The sequence below is a fragment of the Platichthys flesus genome, chromosome 15, assembly GCF_949316205.1.
Source record: "Platichthys flesus chromosome 15, fPlaFle2.1, whole genome shotgun sequence".
NCBI classification, from domain to species: Eukaryota; Metazoa; Chordata; class Actinopteri; order Pleuronectiformes; family Pleuronectidae; genus Platichthys; species Platichthys flesus.
In genome coordinates, this window is record NC_084959.1 from 13088388 (window position 1) to 13109843 (window position 21456).

Sequence of the window (21456 nt, forward strand, 5' to 3'; positions counted from 1 at the left end):
CAAAATGACTGTAAATGAGCCAGAGTTAACTCAACCGGCAAATGTGTCCCTGGCCAGTTTTGAAAATGGGGACCTCCAATTAAATTAAAAGACTTGTTAGTGAACACATACAAGCAATATATACAGACTAACGTTCAGATGGGCACAATAAGTTACACTAAGTATCAACAAAACATATGAGACGAAGCACAGCAAATAAAAATCAACAAGAGACAAGCTGCATGCAGACAGCAAAAGTCAATGTTCAGTCAGCATAGTCTAATTTGCACATATCTGATTATCAATAAACCATGTATTCAGCTGACCAGTGAAAGAACGATAATTACTTGCTTTTCTTATCGGAATTGGCAACAGATTCCATTCTTTAGATGCTGTCCCGGAGAACGCTGACTGGTTAAAGGCACCTCTTATTGTCTCTTCTATACTTTCGGACACCTGTCTACCTCAATGTGACAATCCGTTGCAATAACAAGGGATTTGTCCCAGTGTGGGATCAAGGAAGTTTATCTTATCTTATATTATCGTGTAGAGCCCCCCTCCACCTGTTGAAATTGTGGCCCCCTTACGGCCCCTGCTTTAGAAAATTCCTACATCCACCCCTGGCCTGTGCGAATATATTGTGTCATATATGATGACACAATAATAAAAACCCATCATATATATATATATATAAATATATATATATAAATAAAGGAGGAAGCAGTGTGCACATGAAGGACTAACCCTAGCAGTCAACCATCTAATTTAAAAGTAGTGCGAGTGAAAATGTATGAGCGGTGAAGCAGCCTCGTCCCTGAAGGAGGCGTCCTCTCTCCCGGATCTCCAGTCCGACATCACGCCTCCTGGCAGATTGCGTGTTGTGATACAAACACATCGTCGTCGCAGCCAAAAAAAAAAATGGTGAAGCAGTAGCATGACACACTTTGTAAGTTACCGTCTCGGCCACACGTTACTGGGCTATGTGCATGCAGTGTGCTTTTTTTTATATCCTGTGCGGTCGCTCGGTGGGTTTTTGTGGCGACACTCACTGTTGCACTGAGCTGTGTTAGCTTGTATCTGCAGGGTTAGCAGCTGGTAGGGATGCAGCTGGAGGTGGGTGTTTGCATGCGTGTGTGTGTTTGTGATGTTGTTATGTTCGGGACTGATGAATGGTGGAGAGACGAGGCTTGTTTGTAAGTATTGCTCCTGTAGAGGCTAACGCTAGCTCACCTGCTAACTGGAAGGGGGGGGCGTCCAGCTACAGCTAGCTGAAGCTAACGTTAGCTAGGTGAAGGGAAACCAGCCTGGGGGAAGTCCAGGCCTTTTTGTTTTAAACATTAGACACTGGGCTACAAATGGACTTAAGCAGCACCCAGAATAATGTTTAATCTTATTATCAGGTCAAAACAGCTACACGACGTGGTGGAGTGACATGACATTAGCTAATGCAAGTTATTCCCATTCCCACATATGTCTGAGCAGTTGTGTGTGGGTAAAGATTAGCACTTTAGCCTAGTGCAAAGTTTCTCTGTGTTTACAATCTGACCGTGTGAAGGAAGTGATGCTGCACGACTCAAATAATCTGATGTGACTCAACCTGCAGACACAGACTCCTGTTCCCCCCCCCACACACACACACACAGAGGTAGGGAGGTGACTGCTCACTGACCCTGAGGGAGAGATGCACAGTCTGTGCACACAACGTAAAGCATGACAGACATTTTTCATGGACCCCAATGTTCCAGTATAAACCTGATCAGTAGAATAGTCTGAATAAGTCACTGCCACTGATGACCTTACCCGGGATAAGGTCGCACTCAGGACACATGCTCTGTATTCATGCAGGGCTTTTCTAGTCCTGATGATCACTCCGTGCTTTATGGTGCCGTTTTGCCCTTCACACACTCACATTCATACAGTGCATGTGTGCACCACAGGGAATACTTGCATTCTTAGTCACATTATTCAGACATATATTCGTCTTAATCCCATTAGAACATCGTATTGGAATTTTCATAGAATGGCATCGCTCTTGCCATCAGGGGCCGCTCGGCTTTGCATCGGCCTTCCTGAGCAGATAAGGCTTGCAGCGTTAGTGACTCTTTTTTTATAGACTTTTCACTGTGTTTTCATCGTTTTCTTTTCACCTTTTTTACATTTTTTTAATTGTAAAAATTACAGATTTTATGTGTTCAGATTTTCATAAGACAGAGCTCACTGTCAATTTTAAACCCTACCTGGTTTCCGACTGGCATCTTTGTCACATTGCATCCAGCTGATTATTTCTCTTATATATATATATAGAATATTCTTCGAGCAACTCATGCAAACCTGATCAAAACCTTGACTTATTCAGGTATATAGTACGATTTTAGATTTTAGTAGAATGGGTCACTGTCATCCTCCTATTCATATATAAGAATCTTACAATTTAATTTGAGTCATCTGTTTCTTTGTTTTGCAGTTTGAGAATGGCAGATAAAAAGGGAAAAACTGTGATCAAAACAAGGAAAGAGCAAGAAAAGATTAAGAAAAAGGTAAGGAGGTTGAAGTTAATGTTATATTACATGTCATTAAGTGCTTTTCAATAAATACATGTGCATGTATATTAGTAATCACCATCGAAATTTTTACCTAAGAGATAAAAACTTGTAACTATATGCTCTGCATGTCTCTGTTTGACATTTTAGGAGGAAGAAAAAGCAGCCGAGGTTTTTGAGGAGTTCTTGGCCTCGTTTGAGACCAACCAGAAAAGCGGAGTAAAGACTTTTGTCCGCGGTGGTATCGTGAATGCAACTAAAGGTCAGAACCAAAAATGTCATCACTTTCAGTTTAGCATAATAGTAGGACGCAGCTAGCTCTCATTTCTGTTCCTCTGTGAAATAATTGAGTGATTAGTTTTTTAAATGAGAAAAAGGAGAACTGAAAAGATTAACTAAAGAAAATCATGCTGACTCATAGTTCCCACTTTAGTTCTCTGATGTGAATAAGGCTCTTTCAATACTGAGCAGTTTTTAAACCTACTCTTGCACGTGAAGGCTGTGCTTTTAATCTAAATGTTAACTACAAAAGCAGCTGCAGGATGGAGACTTAAATTCTTATCAGTCTGTCATGGAAGCTGCTCAGACAGAACGGGGGCAATTGCAGAGCCTTCTCCTCTTTTTACTCATCTAAATTACTCTTACCTAAATGACAGTTTGAACACCTTGTGAATTGTTGAGTTGTCAGTGTTCATGAACTTCTGCCTTTTTTTTTTCAGAGGAGGAAGCAGCAGAGGTCAAGAAAAATAAGCTGTATCGACCTCCGACAAAGTTTGTCCCTGGGTCCCAGAATGTCTCCCCAGTATCATCCTCTGAAAGCAGAAAGGCTGTAAGATGCATTTTAACGTCTACGTGATGGCGTAAATACTGAAATCAGTATAAATGCTAACACAATATTACCCTGATCTTTAAATGCTGTTTACGGTGCAGTTTTACTAATGGCTGCCTGTTTGATCCACAGACATTTAAAAGAAGGACAGATGAAAAGAAGAAGAGTAATCTCGAACTCTTCAAAGAAGAACTTAAGCTGTAAGTGTTTTTGCAAATCCACCGGATATCTTTTTATATATTCTATTTGCATGTGAAAGCCTGTTTTTTAATATCTTTAAAAAAAACATGCAGAATACAAGAAGAACGTGAGGAAAGGCATAAAAGGAAGACAAATGACCCTGGCACAGGAGGAGGAAGTGTTGGAGGTGGAGGAGGAGCATATGGCGATCTGGATATACCATTATCAGGTCGATCAAGTAAGGGTCCCTCTGCAAATATCAATGTTTTACTAGTTCAAAATGTTGCTATCCTCTCAACAAGTTAAGCTTGTTTTTCTTCCCCTCAGCATTATATGATGACCTAACTGTGCCAACCACCACTAACCTCTACATCAGCTGCATTAGCCCAAAGGTAAAGGAGCACCCTGACTTTGTTTGGCTCAGGGCAGCCCAGATGAACCTTTCTCACTCTCACACTGTTTTCTAATATTTCAGATGAATGAGGAGTTGCTGTGCAAAGAGTTTGGTAAGTATGGTCCCCTAGCCAGTGTGAAGATAATGTGGCCCCGCACTGATGAGGAGCGCAACAGGACCTCCAACAGAGCCTTTGTAGCGTTCATGACACGGAAAGATGCAGAGCGAGCCCTGGCTTCACTTGATGGTACAGTTGACTCTTATAAATAGCTTTGCTTTATATAATTACCATCCTCCCTTTGCTTTGTATTGTATGGTTATGTTCCGCACTGACTGTGCTTGAGGAATAATGCTTTGTATTGCAGGGAAAACGATCATGGGTTTTGAAATGAAGCTGGGGTGGGGAAAACCAGCTCGCATTCCACCTCAGCCTCTCTACACACCAGTGGGGGTGAGGGCCACGCCGCCTCCCCCTTCCGGTCTGCCTTTCAATGCCCAGCCGAGGGGTCGCTTCCGCAATGACTTCACTAAGCCACTGGGCGTGTCCAAGGGGGAGCTTGACAAGGTAAAACTAGGTCTGGGGACGACTGTGTGACCGGTATTTCTCTGTAATGTGAATTTTAACTCGGCTCTATATGTTCATTTCTCTGACCAGTCTTTATGTAAAAAAGAATTTGAGAAGGATAAGGCTTTTAAATGAGATGACTGAAAACATATCATTTTAGGCCTTTATGCTAAAATAAAATGCAATTATCAGTAATCACTGTTAAAAAAAAAGGGAAATGTATGAGGATATTGTTGCATGTTTGTTTTGTTCATTGAATTCATCACCACACTCATGTAGTGCTGTATGACAGGATGCAGTGCTATGTACGATGCAGTAACAGTTGGACTGTGTGTAGCATTAATGCCTTTGAGCTCTCAAATCTTTCCGATAAATGTAGGTAGTTTACACGGTTCAGCATTGAAGAATCATTTACTGGAGTAATTCACCTGTGTCCCCCTGCCCCCTCCTCCATTTCACTGACTGTGAATGCTATCGTGGTTCTCTATGCTGTATGTATCCTGCAGTGTTTCATCTGTACAAGTACTCACTTATTAATATTTTCACCATTTGGTTTGACTTCACAAACAGACTCTGTCCGAAGCCGTAGTCAAAGTGGTTATCCCAACCGAAAGGTACACACACTCTTCTTACTACGACTGACCAGCTGTTAATAACAACAAGTGTTACAGGACGGAGGCTGTGGGGCACTCCTCTTATGTCCCTAGAGCAGGAAGTCCCGAGAGCTGTTTCTGCATTTGTTGTATAGCCCAAGCATTCACCTCAGACTCTTTGTAGTGTTGCAACACTTTCCGTTGTCAGGGGACAATTTGACATCGGAGCTGGGGGAGTTTATTGTAGATGTCAGAAGTCACTTCGGCCTCAGATTTCGGTGCAGTGAATGTTCTTAGCATATAACATTTTTTCTCGTGTAGTTTGTTTCAGTAATTCCTTGTTATTTTGAAGTGAATAGCTGCAGACTTTGTGAATGACTATCAGCTTTATTGATTTATACCAACATCTTTGAGCCCTGGGTTTCCCGTGGGCTGGCTGAGACACTGCAGACCGATACAGCTAGAAGGCAGATCGATTTTAAATATTAACCCGAGCCATGATTATGTCAGACGTAGGTGGATGCCAATGCTAAAAACTAGGTAATGAGAAACAATAAATATGAATGTTTGACTGAAGTGGCAGACGAGACACAGAGTCAGCGACACTGCATGAACACCCTGCACACCAACTCCACAGTAACTATTCTACAGGATGGAGCTTCTTGTTGAAATGTTATCAATCATATGGTGATGTAAATCTGTCTCTTTCGAGTTATCGTTGTTAGATTCTCAAGCTTTGTTTTTTCCTTACAAGAGAATCACTTAATCGCTTTGACATGGAGCTCAACAGAATTACATTGAGACCATTAGTTTGGTGACCATATGACAGTCTACAGCTGAGATGAGATAGTGGTCATAATCAGTCTTGCATAGTCATAGTAATTAGTTTTTTCCCTTCAAGGGAATGGATGTTATGATTGTTTTGATTTTTTTCTCTTTCCTGGAAATATTAACACATGCTGACACAGTGCTTGTCACATTTAGATGGGGGGGGGGGGGTGACAGTTTTGTGTAATATCACCTCATTATAATCAATATGTTTAGATAGTGAATGCCATTGAATACAACTGTCGGGCTCAGTTTCGGTCAGCCAGCAGTTTGCATGGGCCAGTTGTCACTGTGAACAGGTATCAGAGAACTTGTGTAGTATCTGACAGAGACAGTTTAACTCACACCCTGGTCTGATACTCTCCTCTCTCTCCACAGGAATCTATTATTACTTATTCACAGGATGATAGAGTTTGTGGTGCGTGAAGGACCTGTATTTGAAGCCATAATAATGAACAAGGAGAAAAACAATACAGAGTACAAGTAAGCGCTGCCGTACCTTTTAGTGGGTGGTTCTCCTAAGTAACCTTCTGAAGACGTGAGTAGTAAAGTATGTTTAATTTCCTCTGTCTTTGCTGCCTCAGGTTCCTTTTTGACAACAAAAGCCAAGATCATGTGTACTACCGCTGGAAACTGTTCTCCATTCTCCAGGTATTTTCTTATTAAAAAGATGCAGCCTCCGGGGGTTAGTCTAGAATCTAGAAATCTGAAAACTTGTCAATACTACATAATTTACTTGCTAATCAAATTTGTATTGGGAATAGCCAATTTGAATACTCCCAATCCTTTCGAGATAGATATTTTACCCCATGAAAATCCAACTGGTGTAGCTCTATGTGGTTATCCATGTATCTGGCCTCCATCTCTTCCACAGGGTGAGTCCCCGACAGAGTGGAGAACCACAGATTTCCGTTTGTTTCGAGGAGGCTCCTTGTGGAGGCCCCCTGTCCTAAACAACTACTCTCAGGAGGAAGAGGGGACAGAAGCGGAGGAGGAAGCTTCTCCTGAGGAGGAGGTGAAGAAAGGGCAGCTCAGAAATGAGTAAGTGTGTCTTAAAGGCATTCACAGGTTTGTAAATGTAGTCAAAAGTGTGAAATGTAGGCCTCTCATACGTCTGTACACCATTTCAGGCACAGGCTAAGATTGGAGATGTTGCTTAAGGAGCTCACTCCAAGCCGAGAAGATATAGCCAGTGCCATGCTGTTCTCTCTTGAGCGGGCAGATGCAGCAGAGGAAGTAGTGGGACTCATCGCTGAATCTTTCGCTTTGCTTCAGACGCCCCTTCATAAGAAGGCAAGTGGCTTCTTTTAGGTCTTTATATCCAGGAGCTTAAACAGAATGTGTTTGTGAAGTATTTTTGTCCTCGTTCCCACAGATTGCCAGATTGTATCTCGTGTCAGACATCTTACATAACTCGTGTGCCAAAGTCGCTGGTGCATCATATTATAGGAAATAGTAAGAGACATGCAACAAAAAACCTTTAACATATTTATAACTTTCTGTTTCTTCTCCATCTGACAGTGTTGACGTGTTTTTGTTTGTTTGTGTCTTTTCAGTTTTGAAACAAACCTAACCCAGATATTTGCAGACCTTAATGCAGCACACAGAAATATACAAGCCAGGCTGCAGGCTGAGCAGTTTAAGGTATTTCTGTCTTTATTGGCCTCACACAAGGATATTTACCCCAAAAGAACCACAATAAATAAATCATTTTCATATCTTATCTCCATAGCAAAAGGTCATGAGTTGTTTTAGAGCATGGGAAGACTGGGCCATATACCCCGAGCCTTATCTCATCCACCTTCAAAACATCTTTCTGGGCTTTGCCAAAGCAGTGGAAGAGCTACCGGAGACTGTAGAGGTGAGCTCAATGTTCTTCTGCTCATTATGGACACCATGACTTTTCTAATGACATTTCGACAACTAGACAGCTGTTCATGTTCCAAATGTATTTGAACATCACACAAAACACCAGCAGTACAAAAGTATATATCTCCTTGTAGAAATCATCCTTTGAGCTGGATGGTGCGCCCATGGACAACGCACCACTAGATGGGTTACCATTGGACCGAGCTCCTGTGGACGACCTGGACGGCTGCCCCATGGGCTGGGACCCTCTGGATGGAGTCCCTGCCGATGACCTGGATGGCGTTCCTTTAGGAGTCGTTGTGGATGACATCGATGGAATGCCCTGTGAGTAACATGCTCCCTTGTTTCCTTGTCCTGTTTTTTATTATCTGTCTAAGTCAGGTGTCTCAGATCAATACAGCGATCCACCCCATTGTGTAGTTGAGTGTGTATTCTAGTCTCCATGGGAACACGGCATGCAGTGGGTTTTACTTCAGGAATTAGAAAAGGTCATCAACTTAATTAAATGCAAATGTAAACTATAATCATTATGTGACTTTTGGCATTTTGGACACTTTCACATCTACTCTGTGGGGTCTGGATTAACCATCCAAAACTTAATCAGACAAAAAAGGGTCGTGATCCTGATAAAACCATGGCTGGGTTTGTGTAAAAACACTTTAATGGATCGTTCAGACTTTCAGACCAATTGCAGGAAGTTAAGACCGCATTAAATAATAGAAGAAGACGGAGAAGTGAGAGCCAGAATTGGCCCTGGCTCGCAGGATTGCTTGAAACTGAACAGTTCATTTATTTTCTCCAATAAAGTCGAAAGAATACGAAGTGCTGAATGTAGCTGATAGGATATACATGTATCATACAACATTCTATAGTGATCTTGCTAAATTGCATTGACAAATCCAAACTATCTGGCTTTAATATAAATAATGCAACTAAAACGTGAACCTTGGTTAGGTCTTTCAGGTGTTAAAACTGTCCTTGCCCTGAACCAGCTTTCTTTTTTTCCCTCAGTGGATGACGGCAACGCTCCCCTCTCCATAGTGCCTTTGTCTAAGTGGGAGAAGACAAGTGTTACGGGGACTTTTTCTGACGGTAAATCAGGTCAAGATAACTCTGTATATCATATCACTTCCTCTTGTGATCCTGCTCATCTTTCTCCTTTGTCTCCCAGCAAAGGCCAAGTCTAAGTGGGACACCGTGGCGGAGCAAGACGGTGAAGATGAAGTGAATGTCAGGTGAGCACCCAATGGTCGTTCTCAATGCATCATCTGTGAAAAGTTTTCACAGTAATATATAAAACACCACAAATGGTTATGGAGATTTACAGTTGTCATCTCCCTCGTGGCGACAGCGTCAAGGCGCAGGACGCGGAGGAGGACTCAGAGAGTGACAGCACTGATGAAGACTCCGGCAGTTCATCAAAATATGAAAGTGCAGACTTCCAGAGCTCCCTCCGAAGTTTTCAGATGTCTGAGAGCAAACGTAAGAGGTTGAGAGAGCTGGAGGCAAGTGCACATTTCTTTAAATCTTTATCTAGGTTAGCTGAAAATAGTATTTGAAACACTGTGGTCATTTTTAGTAATTACTGATAATTGAATATAACAGAAAAGAACATACATTAGAGACTAATAATTTGCAGCCTGTCTGTCGTGTGATTCTCAACCATTCTGAAAATATTTGTATTATATATTAAGTTTCGAGATAAGAACTGATAAAATGGGTCTGACACAGGTGAAGGTTGTGAAGTTCCAAGATGAGCTGGAATCTGGCAAGAGGCAGAGAAAGTCTGGAATGAACATACTACAACAAGTGGAGCACTACAGAAACAAACTGCTGCAGAAGGTGAGCTATTGGACAGCTATTAGCATAGCCTTGAATTTATATCGCAATCTTTTAATCGTACATAAATATTCTGATATATCACACCTTTAATTATACAACGTTAATATTAACACCTAGTATTTTTTCTGCAGTGGCACAGATGCGTAATAGAAATGGTCTTTAATTACAAACGGGGGTCAAATAAAGTACTGAACATCAAGGAAATGACTATTACTGATGTAACATACCCGAAACCAGACAGTAATGTGAAACAGCACAGCCTCAGGGCCAGCAGTAAGAGGTCTGCAGATTTAGTCCAGTGTGCGCCACCTACAGGGAAGTAAAGTTTAGCAAAAAAAAGTTAAGCTGCTGTTTGTGCTAAATCTGCCTTCATTTAACTGGAGCCGAGCTTCTGTTGGACACTAATCTTCATTTTAGTTTGGAGAACTTCGTCCAAAAAAGAAACTAGAATTGATATATTTTATATATACTATATATACATATAAGACTGGATTTAAATTCTCTAGATACAGATTTGTATTTGTTTCTGCACCATTGGAATACCCTCGAACATGTCCGATTTTCATCAAGATCCATGAATTATTCTCTGAGAAATCAAGGAAAATGTGGGAAAACGCCCTATTTTACAATTATATAAAAGTGAAAAAACTTTCCTGGATCCCCAGCAAGATTTTATGGGCATTCTTTCAAGCTTCATGTTAATGCGTCCTGTAGTTTTGCATAATCTAATGAGGATCGTGGATCATTGACAGTTCATATTTTAGCTACACAAAGGAAAAAGCATCTGAAAGAATGGATCTTTATGTTGGGAATTTTCATGTGATATGATCTTTTCCAATTATGTTTCCATTTCATTGTGTCTTGCACTTGTCGGACATTGACCGATTGGCTCCCCCTTGTAGAGAACCTGCAGGCTGTTAAATGCAAATGTGTGGGATCTTGTTTTACAAGCCAGTTCCATCTGGTGCTTTGCATAGAAGCAGCTATCTGATCACTGTTATTTCATTCCGTCTACTGCAGGAGTTTGAGAAAGATGAAGAAAAGACCGAGAGATCATCGTCGAAGTCCAAAGACAGGTCAAAAGAGGAAAGGAGGGACAAAGACCGGAGCAAAAGAAGTGAAGATGGAGACAGAAAACAAGGACGGAGTCGAGATCCCGATGACAAGCCTCATAAATCAAGGAGTATCTCTCCTCTAAGGTTAGTGCCCTTTCAGGTTGTTTTTTGTAACGTACTTAAGTTTTCACCCTGATTGTTCTTGAAGTCATTCTCCTATTGTTTCGGCTTATTTAACAGGAATAGGTCTCCTAAACGGTCCAAACGTTCCCGATCACCGTCTCCTGACCGAAAAGCAGGAAAGTCCAGATCACGGTCACCTCACCGCTCCCACAAGAAGACGAAGAAGAGCAAACATTGACTCTCAGCTCAGGACCTTGACCTCCATTCGCTTGCTTGTGTCCATGGGTTGGACGCTGCCCCCTCGCGGCGCTCTTTAAACAGACGGACACTTCAGTACGCCGAGTCCTGATCCATGCAAGATTCAGCGACCTTTTTGTATCAGTTTGAACACTGTAACTAATTAAATATATTTTGTTTTAATGTTTGTTTTTAAAATGTCAACCAGAAATGTCGGTGCAAAGATCCGACACAAAAATAAATCACCTTCGGTGATGAACTGTGTGTGTGTCTGGAGGAAATGATTGATAGGGCCAGGTATCAAATTAGTTCTCTACTGAATTGATTTTCAAGGTTACACCAAAAGCTTAACCAGCAGTTTGTGTGGATTTTTATTGAGGAAATTAAGAGAGCATCATTTGGTTGTTTACAAAAGCAGTAAGTAAGCAATGTTACATAGTAAATTTACAGTACTATTTTATATAATGAAATGTGCTTTCATTGGTCAAAGAAATGTATCAAAAGTATTTCAGAACCAGTACTTGCTGAAAAAACCTATGATACCCAGCCCTGATCAGTTGGAACCGTGTACAGATTTCCTGTATCAAACACTGTATTTACTGTGATCCACTGAAATGTTTCTAACTTGATGACAGCTTCAATTTTGAAAAGCAATCTAGATTTCTTAGGCACAAATAGTTTGTAAATGACACTTCAAACCACTTTGCTCTCAGGACAAATGGTTACATCTGTTAACACAAAGACAAATTAAAATTTGAGATGGACCTTAGGACAGTGTCTTGCAATTGTTAGGAGTTAATTTCTCTGAAATGTGGAAGCAAAAACAGACTAGTAAGGTGCCCATACTATTGATAATAGCTTTCTAGCTACACTTAGTCTCCATACAGCTATAACCTTACACATCTGAACAGGTTTTGTTTCAGCTCAAACCACACAGACAGTTGGCATTCAGGCCGAGTCTCCTTTTTCTTAATGCCAAAACCATTCACAGTTGCTTGGTATTAAAAAATAAAAAACAGAAATGTGACAGGGAAACACAACACGATCTGCTTTGTAGAGTCAATTGCTTCCACCCGTTCTCTCATCCTCCATTTTAGGGTCCCTGTTGTCCTGAAAGCGCTCCGGACAACTGTCTCAGAGCAGTAACCGTTAGGTAGTTTGGGGAACGATTGACGACTCCTGCCGGGCTGAAACGCATCTGTCGGACCAGTTTTCACAAGACAGGCCTGAACCTGAAGATTTTCACCCCAAGTTGCTCAGAACTTTTTTACATTGATGAAAACCTTGATGGCTCCAGTGAAGTCGGCAGAGAGAAGAACCTCTGTGTGGTCTGTCTTCAGGGCTCCTGCAAAGGGAAGCACAGTGTTACGGAAATGACCGTCCTGTCATGTAAACTGAACATGAAAGAATTTGAAGTGAACGTACCTGAGGGTATTGTTTCTGAGTCTTCGGAGTCCAGGCTCTTGCACTCTGCTTCTGGTTTCTCTGCCGTGGTGTCTTGTGGAACAATAAGGCCTGGGTGGGGTGCAAAGATGGCGGAGGTGACCACTGCATTGTGTGCTGGAAGAAAAATGTAATTAGTGACAGTAAAGGTGGCGCAATAATTAGACAGGAAGTGGTTATCGAATGCGGTTGTGATTCAACACTCATCACAGGTACCTTTAATCCCTTCCCAGAAGTCATTGCGGTCTCGTCGTACAGATGTGAACTTGCTCAGGTCGTGGTAAGTGCTCCAGATGTACACGTACTTATCCTCTGAGCCACTGACAATGAACGAGTAGTCATGGCTGTAGGAAGAAAGTCACACAATACATCATTTTTTGCATAAACGGTATAGCCCAGGGGTAGGCAACCTTTACTATCGAAAGAGCCATTTCGCCCCCTCTTCCCCCAAATGAAATCTGTCTGGAGCCGCACAACATACTTGATAACACAGGTTATAAAGTTATATATATATATAGTTATACAATATATATAAAAACTATAGTTTGTTGCATTTAATAAATAATAGAACGACAATAAAAAAAAAAACTTTTGACATATAACTGCTATTTTTACCTGTTATAAAATAGGAAAACACCAAACTCTTCTCTCTCCAGCTTGGTACTTTTCAGCAGATGCTGTGTGCTTGCTCTGGAAATATCTTTCAACATTACGTTTCTTATTGTTTGCTAATTCCTCGCCAGATATCAAGCATACATGTAAGACAGCATCGGTGGCAGTGAAAGCAAATTAATCTGTCCACGCAGAATTAAACTCTATTATCCTCCCAGAATTTTCTTTGCTGGGATTTATCCATGATTAGTTTACCCATGCCGGGGGTCGGAACTATAGATTAGCGGCCTGCAGGGAAGAGCGCCGGGACGTAATAGGATGTGACGCATATTTTAGTTGCTGAAATATTAAAAGAAAATGTGAGAGCAGGTCAGACTGGAGGCCGACACAGAAACTGCAGCTCAGTACAAACCACCTGCAGCTTCTGCTCGGCTCAAGAAGCTGCAGCACTGATCTCTGAGCAGCTGAGAAACTCGTTGAGCTCCGATCTCACGGTGTCTCTGAGAGAGTGAGAGGGGCTCAGGGCGGGGGGCGGAACCCCGGCTCTGTGTGTGTGTCGGCTATCTTGGAGCGCGCACCGGGCACACACGCACACATTCACCCGCTCCTGGTATTTCATGACGGCCTGATACGATGATTATTTAAAAAATGAACGTGAACGTGACGTTCACTCACGTGCATCATATGAAAGAACTGCTTCGTTAAGGTCACCGTTCGCGAAAAATATGCGCAACATGCACTGTACAGGGAGCCACTGCAGAGGGGCTGAAGAGCCGCATGCGGCTATGGAGCCGCAGGTTGCCGACCGCTGGTATAGCCCAACCTATCCAAGGGTTACAAGAGCTGTTATCAGACATGAACTCTGGAAAAGGCTACTGCTAATTTTGCATTTCACATATGAAGAAAAGCAGCAGGAGATTGTCCGAGTCAGATGTGTTCTCAAAGAGGAACATGTTATTCAGGGGAGGAGCTGCATCTGGGTAGAGCGTGCAGGACGTGACGTGGAAATCGGCTCTTATCGTCTTTTTGAATCTCGTCTCTCCACATTGACATACTGGTCAGTGGCGCGGTGAATCTTACTGCTATATTCTCACATGGGACTATTTATTATGGGACCGGCTTGAAAAGTTCTCAGCCTGTCTGAAAGCACCTTCAGTATCAACAATGCTAGTTCAAACTGCTCAAAGCAAAGTCATCCCCACCTGAAGCTGGCCTTGATCTGGCTGCTGCTGTTGACGTAACCCTTGTACTTCATGGACAGAGACAAGTCCCTCAGGTCATAAAGGCGAATGCGGGAATCATTTGAGGTCACCAAAATCTTTGAAGGAAAAACAGGACATTTGTCTTAAAATAAATCTCTCGGATATGTTTCATTACATGGACATCAGTCATCCGGTAGATGTGTGTGTAGTGGAAATCAGATGTTACCTTATTCTCTCCAGGTAGAGGTTCGATGCCGGTGATTTTGCGTCCTACTTTGTTCCTGCCTCTGGTGGACCTCACGTGAATTTGGGTGTGGTATTTCAGACGCTAAAGTGACGCACCGACAGAAAGAGTGATTGGATGTAACCTGGAATGAATACTGTCAGGACCTCAACTGATAACAGACAAAGAAGAAGGGAGGTGGATCTGGTTACCTCTGTGTCGTAAAAGATGCATCGGCCGTCGTAGGTGCCAATTACAGCATACTTCCCATTTTGGCAGAAGTTGGCAGCAGTAATGAGACGTGTCTGGCCGTCCACCTCGTTCCAGAGCGCCACCTTCTTGTCAGGAATGTTCCAGAGCCGTAGCTTGCCATCCAGAGAGCCGCTTAAAAAGTACCTGTCATCCTGAGAAACAAGGAAAAAGTGTTACTATAAATACATTTGGCTAGAAGTCTGGTTTGTGTGGAGACAAGTAATGCAATGCGAGTCAACTTACTCTGGGATGAAAAGCAATGGCTGTGACAAAATCAATGTGCTGAAAGCAGCAGAGACACTCTCTCCTGGATATGTGCCATAGTCTGACAGTTTTATCCATGGAAGAGGAGAGCAGGAAAAAGTTCTAGATTGAGACAAAAATAGGAAAAATTGTTACATGATAAAACTCAGCCGTGCAATTCCCTAAAATATGTGAAGAGTAGGGGACAAAAGGGTGAAGATGGGACAATGTGACTGTCACCTTAGACCAGGACAAGTCCAACAGATCAGCTGTATGACCCTTGTACTTGCAGAAGGGGACTTGACGGAAAGGGGCGTTCCTGTCTTCTGTGTCTGGGTCCTCTGGAACACAACTTGCCTAGGGTAAAAGTGAATTATGTCATGAGCCACAAGACTTAAATATAGCAATAATCACCCCGTAAGCAATTTATTCTGGAGGCCTGACAACCCATAAATCCAAAGTCATTAATGTCACTCACCCCAGGATCATTGTCAGATTTAGAGGAGCATAAACTCTCCTGAGACGGAGATGGTGAAACGCGACCTGGAGGAACAAAAAGAAAAATATTACAGCCAAAGCCAAGCTTCTGAATTAAAATAATCACTCATCTAAAACACATAATCTGAGCTGCTGATGAGGCTACCTTCAGTGTTGTACTTTAATCTCATGTTATTGAAGTAGTCAAAGGCAGTCTTCAGGACCCAGATGCGAACCACGTTATCTTGGCCAGCAGTAGCCAGCAGCCTCCCACAGTGAGAGAACTTCATCGTCCAAACAGCACCCTGAGACCGAGACAACCGTACTGTAGTACATCAGTGCACATCCATAATTAAACATAAGCGACTAATCGAACTGAGCTCCTCTCACCATGTGCTCTCCACTCAGGTCCTGCACAACCTTAACCTGATCAAAATCAAAAGGACCCTTGAAGCTGTGCGCTGCCTTGAACTTGGCGGGCCTGGTGTACGGCATGCCCTCATCGTCACTGGATGACGGGTCGTCCTGATCTGTGTGAAACACTGAGCCCACAAGAAGAAAAACTAATTCAGAACCGAGATGATCAAAACTTGCACGGCAGCAGAGGCATTCATGATTAATGAGCATGTGTTGGCTTTAACAATGACATAGAAACTTAGACTGATTAATTTAGCAAGTGCTGTGTTAGAGCAGGTACATTTCCTCCATTTAAGAAGAGCCCCATCCACAGGTAATACCAATACTTTTTAAAGCGAAACATGTTCTCCTCAGGAAATAGAAAGAGTTGGACAATGAGAAATTAGAATCAAGCTGTTTATCCTGTGATGTTATCATTGTCAACATCATTCCACAGATAGTAATCTCTACCTGCATTGTGTTGTAATTTGAATTATTAATATAAAACTAATCACCCTGTTGTGAAATGTATTCGAGTAGCTTATGTGCAGTGTAAAATATAAAAACCCACACTACACCATACAATCTAGGTTTGAGCAGAACATTTACAATTATAGATTCTCACACTGAAACACACGATTACATTTGAAGTGTTTAAATGTCTTCAGAAACAGCTTTAAATAGCTGTGTTCTTTTACCTTCATCCCGCACACTTTTGACTTTGTTGACTGCCTTCTCTCCGTATTCCCCGGCCAGATGCTTGGCTTTCTTCACAGACTTGCCCAGGAACTTTTTAAACTGGGTTCTGTTCATAAAAATGGTACAAACAGTATCCAAAATATATTAGATCTTGTAATGTGAAGGGGAAACATGATTTCCCAGCAAAACGATTCAAGAATAACTACTCCTTACGTTTTCTGTTTCAGTTTCCCTCCATCTGTGTCTGTCAGTGGGGCCTGAGACTTTTCGTCATCATCTGACTGTGCTGCATCGTTCCTGTTAGGAAAAGATACCACAGAAAATATAACATTTGTTTAACTGTGGGGGGAAATGTTTTATACAGACTTATACCATCCAAACACAATAATACTGCAGAGCTTGATTTGATGGTTTGTCTGGATCATTATATTCTGTCCATGTTTGACTTTTAGTTGTACAGTGCCTTATATTACCACACAAACTGCTTCTTATTTTTAAATTTGAAGTGTGACTCTAACACTGTTTTCCTTGTCTTTTTATTTTCATTTTATGAATGCATCAGTCTTCAAAACACACTGGGTCTCTCACTTGACAGTATATGTAAGGGATATATACCCCCCCCCCACCCCCCCACTGAGACAAATCAAGTCATCAGCCCGTACAGAGAAAAATATTCTCTTCTTACGTAATATACTCCTTGGTCCTTCTCATGATGTGCAGAGTGAGAGGGTTAATTGCAGCAGGGAGTTTCTCTTCTGCCTGGATCAGAGGGATCTCTTCACCAGTGTCCAGATTCTTGATCATCACACTAGCCAGGATTTCCTATTTTAAGAAAACAAACATTTGGTGTGTGGAAGGTTTGGAGAAGGAATGTGCAAGAGGTTGACTTATGAAGAAACACGGCAGGACTCTTACCTCATCTGTCAGTTCTCGACCAGAGTTGGAACGTGGACGGTGAGGGCCTGGAGTTGCTCCACCGCTCTGAGATGGCCCCTGTTCATCCTCATTTTCCTAAATAAATTTAAATAAATCAGTGGAGCAATAGTGCTCGGGATAAGGGAACTGTTGCAGCCTATGTGGTTCCACCAACATTAAAAACAGGTTTGGTTCCCAGGCTCACTCACCTGAGCCGTTACCACCTTTTCCCCACTGGTGGCACTGGCCAAATCCAAGGAATGCTGCAGCTCTTTGGTTAAACTTCTCACAGTGCTGCTGGGAGAGACCAGGCCAGAGGGCTCCAGGGCGTCGCTGCAGACTGGACCTACTGTACACACTGAGCAATGATCCAATAGTTCATTGCATAATTCAAAACACAGATTAGATTAAAGATCACTTTTCGACTTTTGTGTTGTTAATTATAATCTACCTTCCAGTCCAATTGGCCTCAGACACTCCTGAGACCTCTTGGAGGGAAGCGTCTGCAACGATGGGGGAGGCGGTCTTGGCGGAGGGCCTCCACTGGGAGGGGGTGGGCGTGAGGGGGGAGGCTTCTTGGTGCTGGCTACAATGTCTGGCTCTACAGTGAATTGACGTGGTGGTTTGCTCGGCCCAGAGGAGTCAGAGTCTGCCGGCCTGTCTGTGAATGGTACCTGTTCTAAGATGTCTGCAGGCCTTTGCTCCTGCCCCCCGTCTGCAACCACAACAGCCCTGAATGACTGAGTCTGTCCTATAGTGCTGGTGATGTCTGGGGGCAGTTCTTGTGACCCAGCTGACGGCCCTTGGAGATCTGCGGGATGAGGGGCGGGTACTGAGCATGCTCCGTTTGTAGCTGCACTTTCCTGTTGTTCCTCTTGCCTCTCGACAAGCTGAGGTTCGACGTCTGCCGCTAATATCTCCACAGGAACTTCCTGAGCATTAATCTCTTCCTTTGGCTCCGGCTCTGCCGTTACATCAACATGTAGCTGATCTAATAGCTGAGCCACTGCACCCACCTCCCCAGCACTTTCCTTTTTACTCTCCTCAATGATGCTATCAATGATCTGTGAGGAAGAGAAAATAATAATTATTTTATTTAACGATAAGGGAACCTGAGATGCAAGTTCTCATGTTCAGCTCAAGTACAAAATAAATAAATTACGTCTGTTTTTAAAAAGAGTCATCACAAAAGAGAAGGATCAAAAGTGACCACACCATACACATGTGTGGGAAAGGACATTTCTAAAACCCACGGTCATGGATGATTTCTCAGTTTGGTCTCAAACGATATCACACTTTATTCAAACTAAATAAAAACACGGGAATAGAACTTAACTCCAATATTTTGACCATCTGAAGAAAATAATGTAGAGAATAACATTACCTTGAGAGGATCATCTTGCTGAGTCTCAGACGTGGCCGTGCCGCAGCTCACCTCTATTGCAAGTGATCTCTGGGAAAGCTGTTCAGAAAACAATGGGAGAAATATATAACATACCAGATATGCACAAAGAACATTTGTGAGGTCAAAGTCAAGCTTTCATTTACATTACAAGAAAAGAGAGAGACAACATTTGTTTTTCTGAAAAGTCAATGTTTTCAGTTCTGAGAGCAAAGTTCACTCCTGGTTCCATTCCAATATCAGTTCAGTGCTACAGTTAGACAGTTAGAGAATATCTTATTTGCCATCTGTCACGAGCAGGGCTTATTTGAATTTCAGGTTTAACTGTCGGGAATGGCAGGTAGAGATACATTTGCATTTCATTTACATTTTCCTCGCAGTGAAGTTGCACCGGCTACACAATGAAGGAGGCAGGCGACCAGGCTAAGCTGAATATTTGCAGAACTGACTCATAACTCAACAGATTGTGTCACACATTTTCACATGTTGTGAACTACAAGGATAACTAGTGTAAACAGTGCAGTCACCTCTAGCTAGTCAAACACTCAATGTTAGAACAGTGATTAGTAGGGCTCAGTTCAGCCATCGGTGCCTAAACATGTAAAATACTTAACAAAGGCCTGTTTCTGATACACTTTTTGTAAGTAGCAAAGAGAAAAATACTTAGCAAACACATTTAGCAAAATAACAAAGACTAACAACCAACTGCCTAAAATAGATTTGATTAGAAGTGAATTCTGGTATGATGAAATGTAACTGAACTTCAACCTTTAACGTGAGGCCCCTACTGTTTACAATAATCACTCCAACAGCAAGTCAGCACAAACGTATACTGTAAACTGCCTTGTTTCCACAGTGCACGGATTTAGATAAACATACCTTTGGTGAAGGAATGACAAACTTTGTAGGAGACCTAAAACACACACAAGAGATAAGTTTACACAATGCAACACTAAAACAAATGAACTAAAACTTGAAATCTCTGGATGAGCTTGCAGACGAATACATAGATACAGAGTTAAAAATTGAATAGTGATGATTCATTCCTGACATGTCAAAATACACGAGACGAAGGTGGCGTCAAATCTCTCACACTTTTCAACCGGTTACTCCCCATCATTTAAGGCAGACGACACCATCCAAAAGACAGTGTAGAAAAATTAATCGTGTTGTAAATCTATCATAAAGTGGTTTTATTTCACAACATTACTTCGTCAATATGCAACGTTTTAACTGGGGCCATCTGAACTTCCGCCTCCAGGCTCTCCCACACTGACAGCCAGCAAATACCACGTTGGGGTTAAAACACACAGTTGTTTTGAATGGAAACTGTCGAACTTCATCTTGGTTTCAGCTTTCTGGGGGAACCTGTTATCACAAACAAATCCTTCGCTGCCGGGATCTCAGGAATAACATCATGTGATTTGTATGTCGGGACGGGCTCTCCCTGAACTGTCAAACAGCCGGGGACCTGCACGTCTGTCCACACAGCACATTGCAATTGTTAAAGAAAATGACTGGCCAATTATAACTTACTTGTCTTCAATGCAACTTGACAGAGTTCACGTTTCCTTCATTTTAATAATATCTTTGCCAATTCAACCGGTTAGCTGCTAATGCTTAGTTGGCTAGGCACATACAACTTACAGCCGATAGGATCAAACAAACAGCAGTCCCCTTTAACAACATTATATTGTAGAAAATGCGATTCCTTACACTTTAGGTGATGGAGTGAAATTGACGTCCTCGGGAGCATCATAAAATTCCTCGGTGTCACTTGTATCTGACGCCATGCTAACGTGGGTTTAGCTCGCTAGCTAGTCTAAGTTAGTCGCCAGGCAGCTGTCTAAAAGCCTAACCTGCGAAAAAACAGAGTGCTACACGCATGTGCTTGTCTCTCTATAGACACTGCCCACTTGATACCGGCGTTAGGATTTAAAACCACTTTATATTCCCACGTCACGCCATAACGTCTCAGTGAGAATGCTACAAGCAGCTAGGCTAACAAATGTAATCTGGTCGTCGGACTGAGCGACACCGACTGCTCACTAGCATCCAGCGCTGCTTTTTAAATTCCTCTCATTCGCGGTAAAGTATCCTCCTTAAAAGCAGACGGCAAGAAGCGCCTTTCCCAACACGGTGTGTTTGATGAGCTGTCAAGCTAACGGGGCAAGTGGAGCGCGTCATAAACACAACAGAAGAAAACACATCTGAGAACAGGAGTAGAGTCGAAGGGCGGGGCCATAGGGGCGGAACACAGGAGCCCTCTTCTTCTGCTTCACTCTGACTGCAGCTGCTCGAGGGGTTCCTGTCAAGTCCGACCCCCGCTGGACTTATCGAGTAACTGCAGGCAAGATGGATGAGCACAGGATGTGCTGGTAGATATATACAGGAGATAGATAGATAGACAGATAGATAGATAGATAGATAGATAGATAGATAGATAGATAGATAGATAGATAGATAGATAGATAGATAGATAGATAGATGGATGGATGGATGGATGGATGGATGGATGGATGGATGGATGGATGGATGGATGGATGGATGGATGGATG

The 21456-nt window shown here is 42.4% G+C and overlaps 2 protein-coding genes across 2 annotated transcripts; one reads left to right on the forward strand and one right to left on the reverse strand.

Annotated features, from left to right (window-relative positions):
* Positions 1-787: 787 nt before the first annotated feature.
* Positions 788-11298, forward strand: zgc:163098 (uncharacterized protein LOC100037380 homolog). Its single transcript, XM_062406700.1, has 24 exons — positions 788-925; positions 2444-2516; positions 2670-2781; positions 3239-3348; positions 3481-3548; positions 3642-3766; positions 3856-3920; positions 4004-4169; positions 4288-4487; positions 5058-5101; positions 6287-6391; positions 6493-6559; positions 6783-6949; positions 7039-7201; positions 7284-7363; positions 7465-7552; positions 7641-7769; positions 7912-8101; positions 8789-8869; positions 8949-9012; positions 9129-9282; positions 9509-9619; positions 10640-10818; positions 10915-11298. The coding sequence occupies exons 2-24, from the start codon at positions 2451-2453 to the stop codon at positions 11033-11035; spliced, it is 2655 nt and encodes an 884-aa protein (XP_062262684.1). The 5' UTR covers positions 788-925; positions 2444-2450; the 3' UTR covers positions 11036-11298.
* An 83-nt stretch (positions 11299-11381) lies between these two features.
* wdr44 (WD repeat domain 44) lies at positions 11382-21117 on the reverse strand. The gene is made up of 20 exons (XM_062406699.1): positions 20615-21117; positions 19778-19811; positions 18881-18958; positions 17948-18560; positions 17706-17854; positions 17497-17592; positions 17267-17403; positions 16795-16878; positions 16581-16687; positions 15877-16028; positions 15653-15791; positions 15488-15552; positions 15250-15366; positions 15010-15132; positions 14727-14918; positions 14518-14619; positions 14292-14407; positions 12694-12821; positions 12460-12594; positions 11382-12379 (listed from the first exon to the last, which is right to left on the reverse strand). The coding sequence occupies exons 1-20, from the start codon at positions 20689-20691 to the stop codon at positions 12291-12293; spliced, it is 2733 nt and encodes a 910-aa protein (XP_062262683.1). The 5' UTR covers positions 20692-21117; the 3' UTR covers positions 11382-12290.
* Between the last annotated feature and the right edge of the window lie 339 nt (positions 21118-21456).

Excerpts from the sequence above, each read along its gene's own strand:
- zgc:163098 (XM_062406700.1), top strand. The coding sequence starts at position 2,451 with ATGGCAGATAAAAAGGGAAAAACTGTGATCAAAACAAGGAAAGAGCAA. Across the intron at positions 2,517-2,669 it reads AAGAAAAGATTAAGAAAAAG|GAGGAAGAAAAAGCAGCCGA; the intron begins GTAAGGAGGTTG and ends TTGACATTTTAG. Across the intron at positions 8,102-8,788 it reads TGACATCGATGGAATGCCCT|TGGATGACGGCAACGCTCCC; the intron begins GTGAGTAACATG and ends TTTTTCCCTCAG.
- wdr44 (XM_062406699.1), bottom strand. The coding sequence starts at position 20,691 with ATGGCGTCAGATACAAGTGACACCGAGGAATTTTATGATGCTCCCGAG. Across the intron at positions 17,855-17,947 it reads GAGGCCAATTGGACTGGAAG|TGTGTACAGTAGGTCCAGTC; the intron begins GTAGATTATAAT and ends ATCATTGCTCAG. Across the intron at positions 17,404-17,496 it reads GTCGAGAACTGACAGATGAG|GAAATCCTGGCTAGTGTGAT; the intron begins GTAAGAGTCCTG and ends TTCTTAAAATAG.